Source organism: Mytilus edulis, chromosome 7, assembly GCF_963676685.1.
Source record: "Mytilus edulis chromosome 7, xbMytEdul2.2, whole genome shotgun sequence".
Classification (NCBI taxonomy): Eukaryota; Metazoa; Mollusca; class Bivalvia; order Mytilida; family Mytilidae; genus Mytilus; species Mytilus edulis.
The window spans coordinates 47,200,542-47,224,049 of record NC_092350.1 but is presented as its reverse complement, the minus strand read 5'-3'; the positions used below and the strand labels follow the sequence as shown (position 1 = coordinate 47,224,049).

Below are 23,508 nucleotides of genomic sequence, written 5' to 3'. Positions count from 1 at the left end.
CTCAGTCAGATTAAAACCAGCAAGTGGATAATGGGTGCTGGTTTAAAATAGACTGAATATAAACTATTTAATGTTTATAAACATCAATAAATTATGATCCGTATAAATATGGACAAGATCAGATAACCCAGTAACCCTGTCGTACTGCCATTTACACTTTACAAGTTTATCAGATCAACCATTCCATACACTAAATAATGAACTCTTGCTTATAAAACACTTATCATGAAATCTAACCTTTACAAATGAAGTTAAATGAGTTAAATGAGGAAAGGGAAGATAAACCCTTTATGGCAGACAGGTTGTTATCTGTCATATTTTTAGAATTTAGTTTGCTGGTTTGTCATTGATTAGAAATTAGCTTTTTAAGGTTTACTACACCATATTGGTTTTGCTTGTTGTTGATGGTTTGTTGTGACATTAAGTTACTATCGTTTACATACTTGTTGGGCCTCTGGTGGGTAGTTGTGAAAACCATACCTTATCTCCTTTTTTATATGTACACCATACAATCATTCTGTACATCAATTGTATTAAAGCTTATGCTAATAGTAACTAAGAAATAGATCTTACCACAATCACTCATACCTGAACAATAATCAATTAAATCAAGGTCAAAGTTGAGGTCAGTAAAACACGAACATACCAGAAAACCATGTAATGATTTCATGCATCAAATACAGCTATATACTACTACTTATAAAGCATCTAGCAAACCCATAATAGGCCTTAAATCGAATCAATTTCTTTGAGCCATAAAATTATAACAAGGATTAGGATCAACCCCATCAAACAAACATGTTCACCTTGCAATAATTTCATACAATTAATATAGTTTACCCTTTGCATAATATATCTGAGTAATGGACTTATAACACCTTAAAATCATTTCATATACCAAATATAGACTTAGATTAATTTGCTTAAAGTATCTAATACACACCAAACAGCAGAAATTTAACATTGACCAATGAACCATGGACAAACATCCATATTCACTGCTAATTACATATTTGTTTTTCATTCATTTTTTTACATAAATAAGGCCGTTAGTTTTCTCGTTTGAATTGTTTTACATTGTCTTATCGGGGCCTATTATAGCTGACTATGCGGTATGGGCTTTGCTCATTGTTGAAGGCCGTACGGTGACCTATAGTTGTTAATGTCTGTGTCATTTTGGTCTTTTGTGGATAGTTGTCTCATTGGCAATCATACCACATCTTCTTTTTTATATGTACTAATGAAATAAGATGCAAAAATAGGCAAGATATTTTTATTTGATTCTGTTAGTTACTCTGATGGTTTTGTATTATGCCATGATATAAACTAAATATATATATATGTGAATATATAAACATCAAAAGAAACAGTTACATAAAAAAACAACAAAAGTGTCTAACAACCTGATTACTGTTATATTTTTTAAATTACTGTAAGAAAGGTCAATTTTTGTTACTATTGGTCTTGAATAACCTACTTGGATACCAAGTATAACTGCTATTTGTGTAGTACAGTTAGATTTAGGTAAGTTATTAAATAGAGGCGATTATCTCCCTTACCACAATACAAATTTTCAACAAATTTAACTTTTGACATCCTTGGTTGAATGTGTCAAGAAAACTACTGAACTAATGAAATCTTACTCATATGCAGATACAGGGAAAAGGAAAATGTTTTTTGCTTTTTAGAAAACGAGATAATATATATAAAACAAGTTGTCTTTTATTTTGGTGTTCAACTTTTTTCAAATTACATTTCTCGTTTCTTTATTTCAGTTCAATTCTGAAATTTAATAAAAAAAAACATTAAAGAAATTTATAGATGAAAGATACTGAAAATTCTCATGATTTTTCTTTCATGCAAACAGTTTTTATATATATGAAGAAAAAAGTTATCTTGTTTCTAGGTTTTTCTCAATTCTTGTTTATACTATAATTAAGTCCTGTATTTAAACAAATTATTTTCTAATATCACTTGAATATTTGTTTATAAAAATGTTATAGCATAAAAAAGACTTTAAATTCCCTCTGGATTTTTTAAAACTGATACAGTATGTTTAGCTACAAAGGTTGAATGAAAGACTTTAAAACAACCTTTATAGCTAAGAGACACAAATTTGATCTACATATCTACACAACAAATATTTTAATATTGCACTAAGTATGAAGTTAAAAGAGCATGAAAATGTAGTACAAAGTTATTGATATATTTGTATATACATAATATTAAAAAATATACAATAAATAGTCACATCAATATAAAAATAAAGGATTCCAAATAAACTGATAAAACATGAATATGAGACAAAGAAAGGATAATTTTTGTTTTGGATAAAAATTCCAGCATCAAATATTAAAACATTTAATTTAACCCATGTTTGCTAGGAATTATTACCCCTCATAGGTAATGTAAAATATTGTTCGTATGACTCCAATAAAGTGTTTAAATATATTATATACCAAAATATGTAATGTTCAAAAGAGATTCCGCTATCATAATTCAAACAATGATAGCATATGATAACCAAATAAATAATAAATACTTTAGACAGAAAATTATATTTTGTATATCATTGAATTTTGTGCAATGCTATGTTCTATATCATGACTTTTTGTTTTAGATGTTTTCTACTTTTGTTTGTTAAAAATATTGTATCTTTTTTGGTATGTTGCTATCAAAATATCCAAGATAAAATGTTTAGACAATGTTCAACTTGTTAAAATACAATGTAAAGCATGAATCATCATCTATTTCTCAAGAATAAAACAGTATGATGAATATAATATTAGAAGCACTATACTTGATACTTAAGGGGGTAGACCTTGGTTCAGGGAGATAACTCTTTAAATCAGTAAAGCATTTGTTAAAGTCAAGTTCATCAATGTATTTAAAGCATTTACCTGCAACAGATTAAAAATAAACTATGTAACGTAGAAGCTTAGAATATATTTTTGAAAATGGTTGACACCAACGTACTGATGATTTTAAGAGTTATTTCCCTTAACCTAAGTCTATCTCCTTAAATTGGACTTTTCAAACATTTTTTATGAGTTCTAAATTCTAATGAAGTATACTATTAAAAAATTTATGAATATCTTATCAGTTTTCTTAATTAAACTAGCAAAGCTAATTTATCCAAAAAACAAAAGTAAATGATAAAATGACAATTTACCCTTAAATTACCCCAAAATGGCTCGTATTGAGCCAAGAATCAAATGACATGGTTAACATTAGCTTGAATTACCAAAAAGTTTCTAGTTCAAAATGTTCAACTTGCTTCTTCATAATTTTTACTTCCCAAAAAGTTTCAAGTTCAAAATGTTCAACTTGCTTCTTCAAAATTTTTACTTCCCAAAAAGTTTCAAGTTCAAAATGTTCAACTTGCTTCTTCATAATTTTTCCCAAAAAGTTTCAAGTTCAAAATGTTCAACTTGCTTCTTCATAATTTTTCCCAAAAAGTTTCAAGTTCAAAATGTTCAACTTGCTTCTTCATAATTTTTCCCAAAAAGTTTCAAGTTCAAAATGTTCAACTTGCTTCTTCATAATTTTTACTTCCCAAAAAGTTTCTAGTTCAAAATGCTCAACTTGCTTCTTCAAAATTTTTACTTCCCAAAAAGTTTCTAGTTCCAGATCTTCAATTTGCTTCTTCAAAATTTTTACTTAAGTTTACTATTAAAATTGGTCAGGTCTTCTTTGTTTTGAAACTTTTGTTCATCAAAAGTAGCAAAAACAGTACATTTTAAGTAATAGGCAAAAACAAATAATAAAATGGAAAACATCATGTCTGTTAATATATGGCTGATTTATAAGATTTATAATGTAGAAAATAAGCAAATACTGTTGTATATAAGCAGATCTTTATCTATATTAGAACATTGAATCCTGATATGCATTGAAACTGTACATGAGTGGTTATTGCATAGAAAGTATGAATAATGCTCATTCTATATACAAATGAGGTATGTATTGTAAGTATGTTGACAGTCTTTGCAAAAAACTGCCCCCTCATACAACTAAATTTATATCAAACATTTTTTCCCACTACTATTTATGGTTCTCTCACAGTTAATACAATATACAGTAACAATCATAGCTATTAACAGTATACAATCTTTCAAAGAAAAAAAAAACATTAGTACATAAAACCACAGGCACTTGTCTCAGATTTTTTTTCTTTATACCTGTATATAACACTTTTTAAGGTATATATGGGGGATGGGAATCTGAGATCAGTGCCTGTGCACAAAACTGAGAATGGAACATCGATGTATTTATAAAGAAACTTCTTTTGAATTATGATTTTTAAGTACCACAAAGACTAGAAATGTTATTTTACAAAACTACTAAGTAAAAACAGACAAAATAAATGCATCGCTACTAGATATTTTCCATAAAATGTCGCTTTTTCATGTGAAATAATCATCATTATAATATAGAAATGCCTCTTGAAGTACCGTAGTAAGAAACACAAATAATTGCCCAAAAAGAATCGTTTAATTTGATATTATTTTGTAAGTTTGTGGGATTCCATGATTGACAAATATCACCATATGACTTGTTATTATGGTCCAACCCCAAAATCCAGCATACCTTCCACCCATATGAAAACTGTGGACAGCGACTGGCTGTTTTAACTTTAATTTTGTTTGATGAAAATTAGCTGAATGATTCAATATGAAATAAATAATTTGTTGATTATTGTACTGACCTTTGAAAGAACCATTAAATTAAAAATAACACACAATCAAATATTTTGATTTTTCCATCATCATAATCATGTTCATTGTCAAAGAAATGGACAGTTTACAACTTTTTGAATTTTACAAACTTAAGCTTATGTTTTTGCATTACTAAATAGGCGATATGTAAACAAAATATAGCATTTTACAATTGCAATGTAGTGGTAATGAAAGCATGGTATTGTACAAATACTGTTATAAACTATAGCATTTACATTGTTGCATCCCTTATAACTTATTCTACAACAGATTTCTAATTCAATTTTATAGTACACATATAGTTTTATTATCTTGTTCCAAGTGTTAATGAGGTAATGGTTTACAGATCTATATGAAGTTTGCATCCATATTTTAATCCTATTATTTTACAATGAAATCATAAAAATGACACCAGTTTTCATTGCTATTTCAAGAGTCTAAATTTTTTGTATACAAGCATGAAAACTGGGACCTCCCGAAAAAAGTCTAGACAGAGTATGAGTACATGCCGTCCTAATAAACAGATAAAGAAAAATTACAATATTATGCAATGCTTTCAGCTGGACCAATTTGACTTAAAGCCAGCACCAAAATGTCTCGCTTTTCTTTATAAAATCTCAATTCTCGTCCAGCTAACCTAGCAAGTTCTAATTCTCTTTCTGCTATCTGTAATTCTTGTTTTATAATATTAGGCTTTTCCTGTTCTCTGGCAATCCAGTCCAGGGCCATCTGAGAACGCATATCATCGTCCAGTGCACGATTTGAGTAATGTGCCAATACTTCTTGTCGTGAACAGTTTCTTTCGCGCATTGCTTTCAGACTTCCATTCCAATGTAGTAACTGAAACACAGTCATAAGTTCTTGAAATTCTAACATTGTACGTCCTCTGTTTGACTCCAACATGAATTTAAATGCTCCAATACCAGTGGCAGGATTATTCTCCTCACTTGAATTACCCTATAAAAAAAGATAAGCAATACATATGAAAATGTTCAATTTTGCAGTAAAAGAATTGTGTGAAGGGTGAAGTTAAAATGATTTTAATGAAAATTGAATTCTTTGCCAAATCCTGGCTTAGAGTCGTTAACAAATTTGAGAAGACCTCTTCTTGTATAAGCTATAAAAGTAAAGTAAGAAAATTGTCTCATATCTTGGATTGTTTAACTGTACATTTATAAGGGTGTCTTTTTTCATGTCACACCTTAATTTTATTAAAACAACCATGCATTTAAATCTAACCTTAGATGTATATGGCTAACTTTTAAGGTATTTTTTTTTTATCATATCATTTGCATATATATAGCTTCTCCAATATTTCAGTTCTTATACATCCTTAGCTTTCAAATATTGAGCTCCGAGTGTAAGTGAAGAAGGTTAAAATCCAGAAAAGTGCTTCAGGACAGATGCATGAAATTTATATGAAGTGTTGTTTTCATTATTTTTTTTGTGACAGTCAACCTATTCAAAACTGACAAAAAGTAGCAACCTGCAAACAATAGAATTCAAATATAGTCTAGCTGACAACACTAAAGATATTCTAAAACGACTAATGTGACCTCTTAATTGATGTGACTGCTGTACAAATATTTGCAAAATTAAAACTGAAACAAATAAACTGTTATCACAGAGATATGTCTCGCCTTTTTGTAATTTTGATTATGCAAATATTGAAATCAAAATAACAATACTTTAACATCTTACACAAGTTATGAAAATATTTAAAGTCAATGAACCATGACAAAGTTACATGGCTAAACAATCTCCATGTAAATGAGATGTGCCAATGCTTATACAACTGCATACCAAATACTATCATGACCATTGACTTAGTAAACTATAGAAAAGTTTCAAAGTCAATAGACCACGACTCAGGGGGCAGAGCTTAATTATCTTGATGGAAATGAGATGTGCCGATGCTTACACAACGGTATACCAAATATCATTGACCTACCACTTGTGGTTCCCCACAAACTGACCTAATCACAAACTAATACATGTAAATAAGCAAAAGTTTTGAAGTCAATAGACCATGACTGAGGGGACAGGGCCAAATTATCTCCATGGAAATGAGATGTGCCGATGCTTATACAACTGCATACCAAATATGATTGACCTACCACTTGTGGTTCACCATAAACTAGACCTAATCACAAACTAATACATTGTTGACGTCGCTGACTTCGGAAACAGTATAGCTATGTCTCGCTTTTTGACTCTGTCAAGGCGAGACAAAAATACAGTGGTAAAATATCAAATCTCTAAGGAAATGATTATTTATAAAATACATTGAAACCAGTTGTTTCTTCCTTATGTTCAAGGCTGTTTATAAAATGTGTCTATCACTTCTGGAGTTATAAGACCAATTAAGAAGTGTGCCATTAACTAGGTCAAACAATACCATACTAAAGTTCAATGTTATAATTTTTTTTAACATTTCTTCTTTTCATGGTAAAGTGTACAATTAAATTTTACAATCCCATATAGAAACAACCTTCCTAAGAAAATTTATATAAATCAAATCGTTCACTTAAATTTCTCTTTCTGAAAGCAATCTTGTGAAGAATTGTATCATTAGCAATCATACAACATCTTTTTATATCAACGTAATCTGGACAAGAAATCACTTATTCTAGGTTTCTTTTTTTTCATGACTCTTGGTAAAATTTATGAAGAATGTGTCTGAGAAAACAAATGGACTGGACAGACGCCATGGGGAGCATAAAAAATAAATATTAAATGAATTAAACTGGCTAAAAAATAATAAATAGAAATGAAGACCTGCTTCAAAATCTAGACCGTCATGATTGTATACCTTAAATGCAGAACCAGCATCTCTGAGTGATCGGTCAACAAAATCATCAGTTATCTTCCTTGATGGATGTTCGTTGAAGACAGAGTTCATTAATGCTATCTTAGCTGCACTTCTCCTGGCCTCTGCCTTTGTTGGACAATGCTATATAAGATAAATCAAAATGATTGTACAATGTATTATAATAAAACATACATCTACATTAATTAATTTAAAATAGATAGATGGTACTACACATTAGTATATTGAATTGTTATTATTGACCAGCAAAGTCTTGTTAAAATCTAAGTTTTGTGACTTAAAACTTTTAGACACTGAAATACATTAAAAACACAAGCTTTTTTCTGAGGAGGTAGTTTAAAACAAAACATCAATGAATCGAAATGATCAATACTTTGAGTATTATGATAACCATTGTAACTGAGAATGATTTGCCCTTTAATAATTAATTGGGTAGGGGTCACCCCTCAGTCATAAGTCTCCTTTATTTCTCCTGTTGTTTTTTTACTTAAGAACAGATTTGTTGAAAATGGTCTATTTCATTTTTATAAGTCTGATGTACATTAACAAACTAGTTTCATTCTGTCCCATGGCAAGAACAGTAGTCCAGCAATGGTATTTTTCTGGATGTAACAACTTTGAAATGCAGAACTTGCCTGTAGCTTTCAAGCAATCAGCAACACTTGTCACAGATGAAAGCAAAAAAAAAATATTTATTTAGTGATAGATTTAACATAACTGTCCTTTTTTTGTTGGAATAATTCATGTTTGCATACTTAATTGTACAATGAAACTGGACATTTTTACAATGATAGGCATAAAATATATCAAATTGCTTCTAATACCAGAACTTTATGCTTAAAGAAACCAACTGTTGTACAATATTACAGTGAGCTATTATGCATACCTGAAAACTACCAAAGCAGCTACCACCAGGTAAAGTTACAAAACACACATATGGTGGTGAGGACGAAGGCTGAGATTCATATACAACTAATGCTCCATTCTTCAAATCGGCTCCTCTGTCTTGTTTCATCTGCCAGAACTCTTGTAAAGCTTCAACTACATTAACTGAAAAATACAGATAAATAGTCAGATGAGAGACTTTATCAAAAATAGTTTAAAGGTAGGTCTGTCAAAAAATTAACATGTTACAAATTTCATGCGTCAAAAATGCTTTTCTGGATTAACCTTCATCAAGAATGCTGAAAGCCGAAAATTTGAAAGCCAAGGATGTACAAATGTTTATGGACCAAAAAGAATAATTTTTCACCTTCATCAAAGTGCACCATATCAAAATGATATGCCTTTGGAGGATGATTGGTGAATATTCAGTGGCAAAAATTAAATGCATATATTCAGAATCAGAACAGGTTTATACAATATGCATATGAACCCTTCTTTCAATTAAGACCTTTGCAGTTCAATTTTCATGTCTTAGGGGTTTTAAAAAGCAAAGGATTGAAACCTATAACCTCCGTTCATGTCCTCAGGAGAGCATGCTGCATTGAAGACCTGTTGGTGACCTTCTGTTGATGTCTGTTCCATGCATGGTCGGGTTGTTGTCTCTTTGACACATTCCCTATTTCCATTCTCAATTTTATGTCTAGACCAACAAAGTCGTTAACAGTAACTGTGCACAAAAGTTTAAGAAGAGGTTTGCAATATCAATGCATTGAATCAGATGTTTCTCTTCTACAATAAGGTATAACTTGTAACCAGTAATTAGATTACTAGCTTGGGCTATAGGGCTTGTGGTTTATCAAAAACATTGTTATACACATGTGCATGTATAAAACCCCTTGAATTTCATATTCAATAAGGAAAAGTTACACATTTCACTCTTAAGGAAGTATTAAATCACATCTAAACTGTGTAAATGTTTACCTTTTAAACCTGTTAAAATTTGTTTAGATATATAAGATCCATATCGTAATGGTTTTGATTTTGAAGAATTCATCCTGAATTTCATGAAAACATCTAAACAAAATAGAGAACTTCATTTTCCATGATTAAAACTTAAATGATGTAATTTTCATCAACTGTTTTCATTTTGAATGTTTCATGATGTATTGAACACATTGCATGGTACAAGTTATCTTCATACAAAACACTATTTACATTCAAGTTAATTTGATTTATAACCAAAAACTATATGGGGACGTTCTTTAAATCAAAATATCGCCTAATATATCAAGGATTAAGTTTTTTATACTGAGAAAGCTGATAAAGGTGTTATTACACAATAAATTATAAGACTTGTGAGAAAAAGTTAACCAAGTATTTAATCACAGTTAATCTATTTCTATTATTGAATTCTACAGTTATTAAATGTACAAATTTTCATTACAATCAAATCAATAATTTATATGTATCTACCCCTGGGAAAAAATAATAGTAAGGTCGAATCAATGTACCATGAATATTAATAATAATTTAAATAACTTTTTTTTTAAACTAATGAGCAATGCATATTTTATACATGACTATGAATTTGTCATTAAATGCCTTAAGAGACATAATAATTATGTCTTCATCCATAAATTTTTGATATGGTCAAAAATTAACAATCTGTGTCCCATAACAAATTTTTCAAACCAGTAATCATGGTAATCTTAATATGAATAGTTCTGTCTCAAAAATTCTATTTTAACCTTAATTTTACTTCTCATGATCAAGATTAGAAAATTTCTTCTATTAAAAATGTTACTTTGATTTTACTGGCAATTATATATCTCTTGCATCAGGATCTAGTTTCAAACCAAATATGTAATTGAATAATTTCGAACCATTAAATTATTTATAAATTATAAAATGATTATAATGCAGGCCAGTTTTATAACTAAAGATCAAATGACATATTTTTTTCCATTTGCATGTCTTTGAAGTTAATAATATGTATGTTGTACATCACAATTAAATATTTAAGTATCACAAATACATGTCTGAGGAGAGAAAAAGCAATTTATATAGCTTTCAAGCTGAAAGGTCAATTTGATTTTTATCATGTTTATCGTGTACCTGCACATAATTTGAAGGTTTGAGCACATCCAAAGGAAAAAGTGTGGCCCAATAAATTTATTGAAATTTTTGAAATTTTACATTACAATAATTGATAGAAATGTTCAAAGTCTTAACAAAAAGAATTTCTGTGTAAACATGAATTGTGATGTCTGGCGTAAGAAATGTTTTACTTTCTTTTTTCTGTTCCAAAGTCTCTTAATTTTTTTACAGTAAAAAACAGAAAGAAATTTTCTTTTATAAAAATTAGGCAAGTAAGGCCCTCCAAACATGTATCTTTACCATGTTTACCAACAAAAAGTTTCAAATATTGTCCTCAAATCAATTTTAAGACAAGTCGATTTGTTTCTTTAATTGTATTTAAAAAGCAGCGGCTGTTGTCTGCTCTATGGTCAGGTTGTTGTCTCTTTGACACATTCCCCATTTCGATTCTCTATTTTATCAATCAGTCATTTCACAAAGCAAGGTAATTAGAAAGGATTGTAAGACACTATCATGACTATGCATGGTTATATTGCTCAGTGTACTATAGAATGGACATGAGGTAAGTTTTATAGAAAACAAGAAAATGCATCCATTGAACATCATCTGCCCTGCTTGCAATTCTTTTATCCATCACGTTCATTTATAACGAAGTAAATCTTGGAAAAAAAGTTTAGCTCATATACTCAACAGTTCATTTTATAAAGAACAGAGAGGAGAGTTAATTGTCTCATTGGCACTCATACTACATCTTCTCAAATCTATGTTCATTCTTTACCAAGTTTCTTCATGATAATGGGATCCCAAAGAACCCAAAACTTTAAACTAAAACAGGATTAATGGACTAACAAACAGGCAAAATGAGGGCCTGACACACAGACCAAAAACATGCATGATGCCCATCAAAGTTGGGCATAAAAAACTAATGAACAATAAAAATACTTTTGTCTAGATGTTTGTCACACTTCTCTTACTCAATCTCGTTCTTATACATAAGAGGCTCAGAGCTATTTGCTTATATATTAATTGTTTTTTATCAAATATTTTCCTCACAGGCATTTCAAAAATGAAGATTAATCTTTCAATCCTAAATCATTTTCAGCAAACCTATAGTATCCTGTTTATTTTGGCTAGTCAAATGGTCAACTAAAACCTTAACAACTTTCTAATAACATGAAAGAAGACTAAGAATGTTACATTCGCTTGATAAAGTACGAAATTATACTCCATTTCAATGTAATATGCTTATCAATTATTTAATAAGTCTTCTACAAATATGCAAATACCATTTATTTCATATGTAAATAGTCTGACTACCCAGTATATTTGAAATGTGAAGTATTTGTAAGAAAATCAATTGAACGTTCACATCCATATTTAAGACCCTCAGTGATATCTTAGAGTAACAAAGGTTATGACATAATACTTATGTTACTACTTACAAGCTGACCAAACTTTTCTTATTACTTACAATTTTATTGACAGTTAAGTATTTTGACCATTTAAATGATTAACCCTATATGTTTAAAGAATTTAAAGGTTTTTATGAAATACAGAAGATTAAATTTTATAGATCTGACATTTCGATATCATTTAAAATTTTTATATCAAGTACAATTTGTTATAATAAAGGAAATTATTTTTGAAGTGGAGTAAATAAACTGCATTGTAGGTTTCGCAAGAATGACATGAATAACTAGAGGCTCTAAAGAGCCTGTGTCGCTCACCTTGGTCTATGTGCATATTAAACAAAGGACACAAATGGATTCATGACAAAATTGTATTTTGGTGATGGTGATGTGTTTGAAGTTCTTACTTTACTGAACGATTTTGCTTCTTACAATTATATCTATCATGAACTTTGCCCATTAGGAACAGAGAACTATATTTGGTAAAAATTTACATAAATTTACCAAATTAATGAAAATTGTTAAAAATTGACTATAAAGGGCAATAACTCCTTAAGGGGTCAATTGACCATTTAGGTCATGTTGACTTATTTGTAGATCTTACTTTGCTGAACATTATTGCTGTTTACAGTTTATCGCTATCTATAATAGTATTCAAGATAACCAAAAACGGCAAAATTTCTTTAAAAATTACCAATTGGAGGGCAGCAACCCAACAACCAGTTGTCCAATTCATCTGAAAAATTCAGGGCAGATAGATATTGACTTGATTAACAATTTAACTTCTTGTCAGATTTGCTCTAGATGCTTTGGTTTCATAGTTATAAGCCAAAAACTGCATTTTACCCCTATGTTCTATTTTTAGCCGTGGCGGCCATCTTGGTTGAATGGCCAGGTCATCGGACACATTTTTCAAACTAGATACCCCAAAGATGATTGTGGCCTAGTAGTTTCAGTGGAGATTTTGTAAAAGATTACTTAGATTTATGAAAAATAGTTAAACATTGACTATAAAGGGCAATAACTCCTAAAGGGGTCAACTGACCATTTTGGCCATGTTGACTTATTTGTAGATCTTACTTTGCTGAACATTATTTCTGTTTACAATTTATCTCTATCTATAATAATATTCAAGATAATAACCAAAAACAACAAAATTTCCTCAAAATTACCAATTCAGGGGCAGCAACCCAACAACCGATTGACCGATTCATCTGAAAATTTCAGGGCAGATAGATCTTGACCTGATAAACATTTTTATCCCATGTCAGATTTCCTCAAAATGCTTTGGTTTTTGAGTTATAAGCCAAAAACTGCATTTTACCCCTATGTTCTATTTTTAGCGGTGGCGGCCATCTTGGTTGGTTGACCAGGTCACGCCACACATTTTTTAAACTAGATACCCCAAAGATGATTGTGGCCAAGTTTGGATTAATTTGGCCCAGTAGTTTCAGAGGAGAAGATTTTTGTAAAAGATTACTTTAATTTACGAAAAATGGTTAAAAATTGACTATAAAGGGCAATAACTCCTAAACGGGTCAACTGACCATTTTGGTCATGTTAACTGATTTGTAGATCTTACTTTGCTGAACATTATTGCTGTTTACAGTTTATCTCTATCTATAATAATATTCAAGATAATAACCAAAAACAGCAAAATTTCCTCAAAATTACCAATTCAGGGGCAGCAACCCAACAACCGATTGACCGATTCATCTGAAAATTTCAGGGCAGATAGATCTTGACCTAATAAACATTTTTATCCCATGTCAGATTTCCTCAAAATGCTTTGGTTTTTGAGTTATAAGCCAAAAACTGCATTTTACCTTTGAGTTATAAGCCAAAAACTGCATTTTACCCCTTTGTTCTATTTTTAGCCGTGGCGGCCATCTTGGTTGGTTGACCAGGTCACGCCACACATTTTTTAAACTAGATACCCCAAAGATGATTGTGGCCAAGTTTGGATTAATTTGGCCAAGTAGTTTCAGAGGAGAAGATTTTTGTAAAAGATTACTTTAATTAACGAAAAATGGTTAAAAATTGACTATAAAGGGCAATAACTCCTAAACGGGTCAACTGACCATTTTGGTCATGTTGACTTATTTGTAGATCTTACTTTGCTGAACATTATTGCTGTTTACAATTTATCTCTATCTATAATAATATTCAAGATAATAACCAAAAACAGCAAAATTTCCTCAAAATTACCAATTCAGGGGCAGCAACCCAACAACCGATTGACCGATTCATCTGAAAATTCCAGGGCAGATAGATCTTGACCTGATAAACATTTTTACCCCATGTCAGATTTGCTCTAAATGCTTTGGTTTTTGAGTTATAAGCCAAAAACTGCATTTTACCCCTATGTTCTATTTTTAGCCGTGGCGGCCATCTTGGTTAGTTGACCGGGTCACGCCACACATTTTTTAAACTAGATACCCCAATGATGATTGTGGCCAAGTTTGGTTTGATTTGGCCCAGTAGTTTCAGAGGAGAAGATTTTTGTAAAAGTTAACGACGACGGACGACGGACGACGGACGACGACGGACGACGGACGACGACGACGGACGCCGGACGCAAAGTGATGGGAATAGCTCACTTGGCCCTTCGGGCCAGGTGAGCTAAAAATAAGGGGGGGGAGGGGGTAATTTTAATATACATTGTATATTATACAATGTAGATATTTACACCCTTTATGCCTTATTTGACTCCACCACTGGAGATACAAGTATGCCTGTACAGCATGTACAGTCAAAACCCAAAACTATTAATTGAAATATAAAATTCAAGTCTGAGTTACCTCAATCACCTTTGCTAGCCAAGGGTTACTATCCAGTCCCCTCTTCTTCAGAGGAGGGAACTGGAATGTATCTCTTGACTACCGGTACCAAAGATGGCATGCAATGTATACTAATAAAGAATTCATGTGTTGATTCTGTTTAATTCATATTTTTAACCATGAGCTGAAACTAGTGAAAAGCCAAGTTTATTCAAAATAAATTCTTCCCTCAATGGATGGAGTTTTCTAAATTTTTCTTCAAACCAAACCTTAAACCATGAAAATAGTCTGCCATCAGTATAACATGTATAAAGACAACTTAAAAAAAAAATCTATAAAAATTTTAAAAGTCAAAAGCCTAACATACAATTAGCATTTATGTCTTGTTTAAAATAATTTGCTTTACTTATTATCTAGACAAAATCTTCGAAAGTTATCAGGGAGCAATATTGCAGCTAGTCCTAATTAGACCTTATCTTAGAAAAAATATTATAAATTCCTAAGCATTTTTTTTTATTATAAATATTCTTTACTTTCAATGACTCTGTGAAAGTTCACTTTACAATGAAACTGATTATTGCAAATCAAACTGCATTGCATTCCATAGAAGGTCATCTATTGTCAAAACTATAAACAGGTGAGGGGGTGCATCAATTTAGTTATTTATACCTGTGCAAAGTGTGCATGCCATACGATCTTCTACATGGGTATTAATTACATGTAGTCTGTTACTCATGTTATAAATTTCAATTAAATTTTTCCTTTAAGAAATTTTTATGTTGCATGATTACATTCAAATTTTTAAAAGTAACTAGAGGCTCTAAAGAGCCTGTGTCGCTCACCTTGGTCTATGTGCATATTAAACAAAGGACACAAATGGATTCATGACAAAATTGTATTTTGGTGATGGTGATGTGTTTGAAGTTCTTACTTTACTGAACGATTTTGCTTCTTACAATTATATCTATCATGAACTTTGCCCATTAGTAACAGAGAACTATATTTGGTAAAAATTTACATAAATTTACCAAATTAATGAAAATTGTTAAAAATTGACTATAAAGGGCAATAACTCCTTAAGGGGTCAATTGACCATTTAGGTCATGTTGACTTATTTGTAGATCTTACTTTGCTGAACATTATTGCTGTTTACAGTTTATCGCTATCTATAATAGTATTCAAGATAACCAAAAACGGCAAAATTTCTTTAAAAATTACCAATTGGAGGGCAGCAACCCAACAACCAGTTGTCCAATTCATCTGAAAAATTCAGGGCAGATAGATATTGACTTGATTAACAATTAAACTTCTTGTCAGATTTGCTCTAGATGCTTTGGTTTCATAGTTATAAGCAAAAAACTGCATTTTACCCCTATGTTCTATTTTTAGCCGTGGCGGCCATCTTGGTTGAATGGCCAGGTCATCGGACACATTTTTCAAACTAGATACCTCAAAGATGATTGTGGCCTAGTAGTTTCAGTGGAGATTTTGTAAAAGATTACTTAGATTTATGAAAAATGGTTAAAGATTGACTATAAAGGGCAATAACTCCTAAACGGGTCAACTGACCATTTTGGTCATGTTGACTTATTTGTAGATCTTACTTTGCTGAACATTATTGCTGTTTACAGTTTATCTCTATCTATAATAATATTCAAGATAATAACCAAAAACAGCAAAATTTCCTCAAAATTACCAATTCAGGGGCAGCAACCCAACAACCGATTGACCGATTCATCTGAAAATTTCAGGGCAGATAGTTCTTGACCTGATAAACATTTTTATCCCATGTCAGATTTCCTCAAAATGCTTTGGTTTTTGAGTTATAAGCCAAAAACTGCATTTTACCCCTATGTTCTATTTTTAGCGGTGGCGGCCATCTTGGTTGGTTGACCAGGTCACGCCACACATTTTTTAAACTAGATACCCCAAAGATGATTGTGGCCAAGTTTGGATTAATTTGGCCAAGTAGTTTCAGAGGAGAAGATTTTTGTAAAAGATTACTTTAATTTACGAAAAATGGTTAAAAATTGACTATAAAGGGCAATAACTCCTAAACGGGTCAACTGACCATTTTGGTCATGTTGACTTATTTGTAGATCTTACTTTGCTGAACATTATTGCTGTTTACAGTTTATCTCTATCTATAATAATATTCAAGATAATAACCAAAAACAGCAAAATTTCCTCAAAATTACCAATTCAGGGGCAGCAACCCAACAACCGATTGACCGATTCATCTGAAAATTTTAGGGCAGATAGATCTTGACCTGATAAACATTTTTATCCCATGTCAGATTTCCTCAAAATGCTTTGGTTTTTGAGTTATAAGCCAAAAACTGCATTTTACCCCTTTGTTCTATTTTTAGCGGTGGCGGCCATCTTGGTTGGTTGACCAGGTCACGCCACACATTTTTTAAACTAGATACCCCAAAGATGATTGTGGCCAAGTTTGGATTAATCTGGCCAAGTAGTTTCAGAGGAGAAGATTTTTGTAAAAGATTACTTTAATTAACGAAAAATGGTTAAAAATTGACTATAAAGGGCAATAACTCCTAAACGGGTCAACTGACCATTTTGGTCATGTTGACTTATTTGTAGATCTTACTTTGCTGAACATTATTGCTGTTTACAGTTTATCTCTAACTATAATAATATTCAAGATAATAACCAAAAACAGCAAAATTTCTTCAAAATTACCAATTCAGGGGCAGCAACCCAACAACCGATTGACCGATTCATCTGAAAATTTCAGGGCAGATAGATCTTGACCTGATAAACATTTTTACCCCATGTCAGATTTGCTCTAAATGCTTTGGTTTTTGAGTTATAAGCCAAAAACTGCATTTTACCCCTATGTTCTATTTTTAGCCGTGGCGGCCATCTTGGTTGGTTGACCGGGTCACGCCACACATTTTTTAAACTAGATACCCCAATGATGATTGTGGCCAAGTTTGGTTTGATTTGGCCCAGTAGTTTCAGAGGAGAAGATTTTTGTAAAAGTTAACGACGACGGACGACGACGACGGACGACGACGGACGACGACGGACGACGGACGCCAAGTGATGAGAAAAGCTCACTTGGCCCTTCGGGCCAGGTGAGCTAAAAATACTGCATTATATATTAAACTTGAAGTGGGGTATCAATTCAATCATGCCTGTTATAAAAAAAATCTGATGCAAAAAAAACAAATTTAACTCAGAAATTTAAAGTTCGGCAAAGGTGATCACCTGCTTCATCCATCATCGACAGGAAAGACCTCACTGGATTTGAAATTGATCGCTCCCCTTCCCTTCCCTCACACTCCCTTTATCAAGCTTATCACAATAGATCCTCTTATATATATATAGGAAGGAATTATTTTATATCTGTTCGTGTCAAAAAACTATGTGTAGCCAATGTAGGGAAAGTTCATGAATCTTGCATACAGCTGCACCAAGAGTGCAAAAGTCAAAAGTGCATGCTATTTTTTTTTCATTTTATATTATAAAAGAACACTAAATAGACATAATCATGTCTCATTGCAATGACACACAAACACCATATCATGCATATCTTTTATACATACAATGTACATGTGGGCAGATCCATCAGTTTTTAAAAGAGGGGTGTACATATGTATGTCATATTTAAACAAGAATGTATCCCCAGTACACGGATGTCCCACTCCCAATATCATTTTCTATGTTCAGTGGACCGTTAAATTGGAGTCAGAACTCTAATTTGGCATTAAAATTAGAAAGATCATATCATAAGGAACATGTATACTAAGTTTCAGGTTGATTGGACTTCAACTTCATCAAAAACTACCTCGACCAAAAACTTGAACCTGAAGCGGGACAGACGAACGAACGAACAAACGGACGAACGAATGGACGCACAGACCAGAAAACATAAAACTAAAGGCTCTTAAGTCAGGGGACTTACTTAAATGAGTGATTTTCTAAATCACTGATTCGAGTAACATTATTTCCATAAAGGTTGAAAGTAAGAGTTGTCTTTCTTTAATAATCACCTATTTAAGTAGTACACAATAATCACTAGAAGAAGTGATTTAATCTTACTGTAGCTTTAAATATAGAATACTAATGATCCAGGGACTATTTATGTTTCTTAACTTATCAGAACCACCATCTGTGTTGTCTAGGATGACCAGGTCATTTCAGGTGATGACCTTGTACTGAATCTAGGATAATGACATAAAAATCACTTGTTTAAGTATCATACCTCAATTTTCTTCCCAAAAATCACTTCTTTAAGTATCATTATTTTAATAACCCACACTAATTTCAACACCCCCCCCCCCCGAACAGTGAAATTTTTATCCCCAACAGTAGAATTTTATTACATAATCCGAAAGATGAAACCTTGAACTTTACAGGAAAAATACTCCCACTGCTGGGAAAAATCTGTGAAGAAAGTATCAGTTCAATTCAAATAGAACATTAACAATTCAACAAAAAACACAGCAATTTTGACTGAAATATAATTCCATCCCCCTTTTTATAATCCCTGATTTTTAAATATAATTATGTATTAACTAAAATTTGAACATTGAATCTTCAAAATTGGACTTTCTTCAAAACAAGAAAGAAGCTTCCTTCCATCAGTTTTACCATCGTCAATGTAATTGAAACTGACAAAATTATGTTTTACTTGAATTGTAAATACAAAGGTGTGAACGGTTGGATGAACAATGGCATGACATATTATCTCCCACCCACAACTGGTAGTGTGCTATTTACATTATATAATATGTCACATACTAAATATATTTATTATGATCATAATAATCATGATTATGATAATCATGATAATCCTCTTACATGTACATTGTCCATGTTGTCTGGCAAAATATATGTTGAAATTATAATTTATTTATTATCTTCCCCCACTCCCTCATTAATTCTTATACAACATCTTGCAGGTACAGGTATGTTTTTGGAATGTTATCACCTGACAATATACCTGTAAAAGTAATTAGTTTCACCCCATTTATTTCTATCAAATAAAGCAGATACGTTTAAATAGTCCCAGACATTGATGTCAACACTTTACTGTCAATGTAAACAGTGTTATGTATTAAACATGTTAAAGGGAGGGAATATCCAATTGTCTTTTCAATACACAATTGACAAGATATTAAAGTTTTCAAATAAACTTTTATTATGCAACTATTTGTGAAAATTAACAGTAATAATAAGTTTAACGCCATGATTGAAAAAGTTTACCATTATCAGTGATAATTGATGAAGGTTTACATTCCTTATGTAAATACTAATAATTATACATGTAAATACAATGTAAATGTACATGTATGTCAGCTTAAGTTGAAATCTTAACAAATAATCTTCCAAACATACAAGTATTTGAAGTTATTTATGTGTTATCATGGTTACAACCAATTCCTTATCATAATAATTCAATTTTTGCAAATTGTTACAAAGTAACTTTGTGAGATTTGATACATGTACATTTATATGAAATTGATGATCAATCATTTGGAATTCTATTTACATAATTTTTTCAGTTTCCAAATCCTTTTTTTGACATAAAACTTACAATAAAGCCAAATTCATGATAGTAGTATAGGAGGACATTTTTGTTTTAGGTTATAAGTAAATCCAAAATAATTATTTGTCACCATTTTTCTTTACCTCTATATCATTTATATTAATTCAGCTATCATTTCTGTCTATACTGATTTAGTAACAAAGATTTTGTATTTGTATTTTTCGTTATCATGGTTATATGGTGAGAAGAGAGGGAGTAACATGGAACACTTAAATTGAGTACTTTTTATCTGATGCAATTACCATGATCATACAAATGTATCTTTTTCACAGACAGGTGGCATGGGATCTCTCTACATGTATATATAGTTTTCTATTAATACATATATTGATAAAACTTGAAAAGATGTCAAAACTAGATTATGTATGTGTAATAACAAGATTATGTATATGTAATGATTACCAAACCATAACTTTAACACATTTAACATCAGATTCTTACTGTTTCACCCTCAAGGAAATTTTTTGCTTGTCAAATTTTATTAATGATTGAACCTTAAGGCTGTACTTAAAATTTTGAAGGACTTTTATCATGTTTTTATACTGATGCTATCTTCACATTGTAGTTGCTTCAATTTGCTGATAATGTCTAAAATGCACGAGCAGATTTCTCTTGTTCAATACAAACTGCACTGTTTTGACAACTGATCAGTTGAATAGGATTCTCCATTCGGACAGATGTGGATCCAGGATATTTAAAAGGGTGCCTTTTGCCCGAAAACTATGCGATGTTGGAGTGATACATGTGAAGAGTCTTCATAAGGGGTAAAGCTGAGAATGGAAATGGCGAATGTGTCAAAGAGACAACAACCTGAACAATGAGCAAAAACCATCGCAAGGTCAAAGAGAAAATCAAGCTCTCAGATGCTGGTTTCAGCTGGCCCCTTAACAACACAGGAACAGGCACGCTTGGTCCCCATCTACATCTTAATCCATAAAATGATAAGATAATGCCACCTCTGCATATCATCATAATCTACATGTACAAATGTACATTGTTTAATAATATAACATTATTTCATACCATTCAAAACTTTTCTGGTTTATACCTACATTGTATCTATTATTAAATTATCATCATGACTATCAAAATTTACAATATAGAGATGTTTTACTTTTTGGGAAACTATGACATTCACATCTTACATATCTTATAGATATATACAAATGTAAGAAGATGTAATGTGGTATGAGTGCCAATGAGACAACTCTCCATCCAAGTATAAATTTGTAAAAATAAACCATTATCATGATTTAGGTCAAAATATGATCCTCAACACAGAGCCTTGGCTCACACTAAACAGCAAGCTATACAGCTTAAAGGCACCAAAAAGGACTAATGTAGAAAACCAAAGGTCAAGTCCACATGTATATAAAATAACAAGAAACAAGAAAACACCTATGAACCACATCAACAAACAACAACCTCTGGACATCAGGTTCCTGAATTTGGACATGTGCTAACAAATGCAGTGGGTTTGAATCTTAATATATGTAGGTACCAACCTTCCCCCTTACCTGAAACAATAGTGTAACTTCACAACATAGAAAGACACACTTTAAAATATCAGTTGAAATATTAAAACTCAATCAGAAGACATATTAACACAAAGAAGTGAACAACATAAAAAAACATACACTAAACATTCGAAACGAATAAATATTATCTATATATGACACAATGTACATCAGTGTCTACATGTAAATACAAAATCAATAAAATAAGGGGCTTGTGTTTATCAATAAATGTTTAATGTTTGGAAATTTGTATACACTTGTACATGTATGAGTATAAAAATGTAATAGTACATTGTAGTATTAAGGTCTAAATGTACACATAGTGACTTGTTGACGTTTGTAATAAACTTTGTTACTCCAAGTTTGTATTTTTGGTTTCATCTTTCCTTGTAGTTGTATATGAAAAAAAAACATTTTACCTACATGTATCTCTATACTTAGTAAGGTATGAAGAGAGGTTGAAATTAAATGTGATCTTGTTTAATAAAAATATACCTCTCCCATATCCATGAGAATGTTTGGCGAAACTATTGACAACTGCATCTACTGCTTCCTTTAATACTGTCTTTGCTTTTGCTTCGTTTGGATGATTGTGATGAGCACTCATGCCAGCAATAGCAGCTTCCATGATTTGTGATGGCATTGGTCTGTCTGGGCCTGGGCCACCTTGGCCATGGGCACCTTGCAGGTTTTGTGGGGATCTACTGTTTGGACCTGGCCTTGGTGCTGGTACTGGCTTCCCTCTGGAATATGATGCCATGATTATTTTCTACTTACATGAAGCTTATTTACCAACATATTGAAGTGTTTGATTTGTCTCAATGGACTGTTGAGGGAAAATATCCAAAATGTCACGTTGAGTCACATAATTTTTGATTTCACAAGTTTCCAATTTTAGAAATAAAACACAGCCACGATGCGTCATTAAATATTAAAACAGAATAAGAACGATGTAAGTTCGTTGTCAATCTTCTACAGATGTTGCCCTGACTTGATCAATTATCAATGTTTTGATGATAATCCGGAGCTGCTGAACACCATGATTGAATTTTATTTTGATGACCTCTGACCTTATAATATTAACTGCGGAACTAAAGAATTCCAAACATTTTACATATTTATATTTCTGCCGATTACAAGTATAGACTGACATGAATTGTGAAAATTTTGTTACTTCATTTCATCCCTAGTTTGCCTTTCTGAACAAATTACATTATTTAAACAAATAAAAGAAAAATATCGTAAGGGAGATAACCACAATACGCGCCAAAAATGAGATATCACTAATACCCAACTATCAATTAACAACATTCATAAACAACTGTAACCCTCAATAAAACAAAAATAAACATTGATATATTAAGATGACAATTCATAAAAATGGGTACCATTCAATTTTTTTTAACTGTTGACTAAGTTTCACCACCTGTTAAAATTTCTAAAAAATATCCAAATGTAGATTATTAAAATTAAGATACATGTATGCATTTTCAAAAAAGTTTAAAAGTGTGTAAAAGAACTTCAATTTAGATAGAAAACCTCAGGAAATAAATGTATATATTCAGATAAATGCTGAAATTTATCATAGTTTCAAGACCTGTAAATATAGTACCAGAAGCTCATGAATTTACTTCTGCTAATACAAATATCTACAAATAAATATGATGCACATATAGCATCTGAATAGTTTTCAGGTT

At 31.4% G+C, this 23,508-nt stretch overlaps 1 protein-coding gene across 1 annotated transcript; it reads right to left on the bottom strand.

Annotated features, from left to right (window-relative positions):
• Nucleotides 1-1,259: 1,259 nt before the first annotated feature.
• On the bottom strand, nucleotides 1,260-22,884 carry LOC139481644 (protein limb expression 1 homolog). The gene is made up of 4 exons (XM_071265090.1): nucleotides 22,307-22,884; nucleotides 8,435-8,598; nucleotides 7,531-7,671; nucleotides 1,260-5,675 (listed from the first exon to the last, which is right to left on the bottom strand). The coding sequence occupies exons 1-4, from the start codon at nucleotides 22,569-22,571 to the stop codon at nucleotides 5,262-5,264; spliced, it is 984 nt and encodes a 327-aa protein (XP_071121191.1). The 5' UTR covers nucleotides 22,572-22,884; the 3' UTR covers nucleotides 1,260-5,261.
• Between the last annotated feature and the right edge of the window lie 624 nt (nucleotides 22,885-23,508).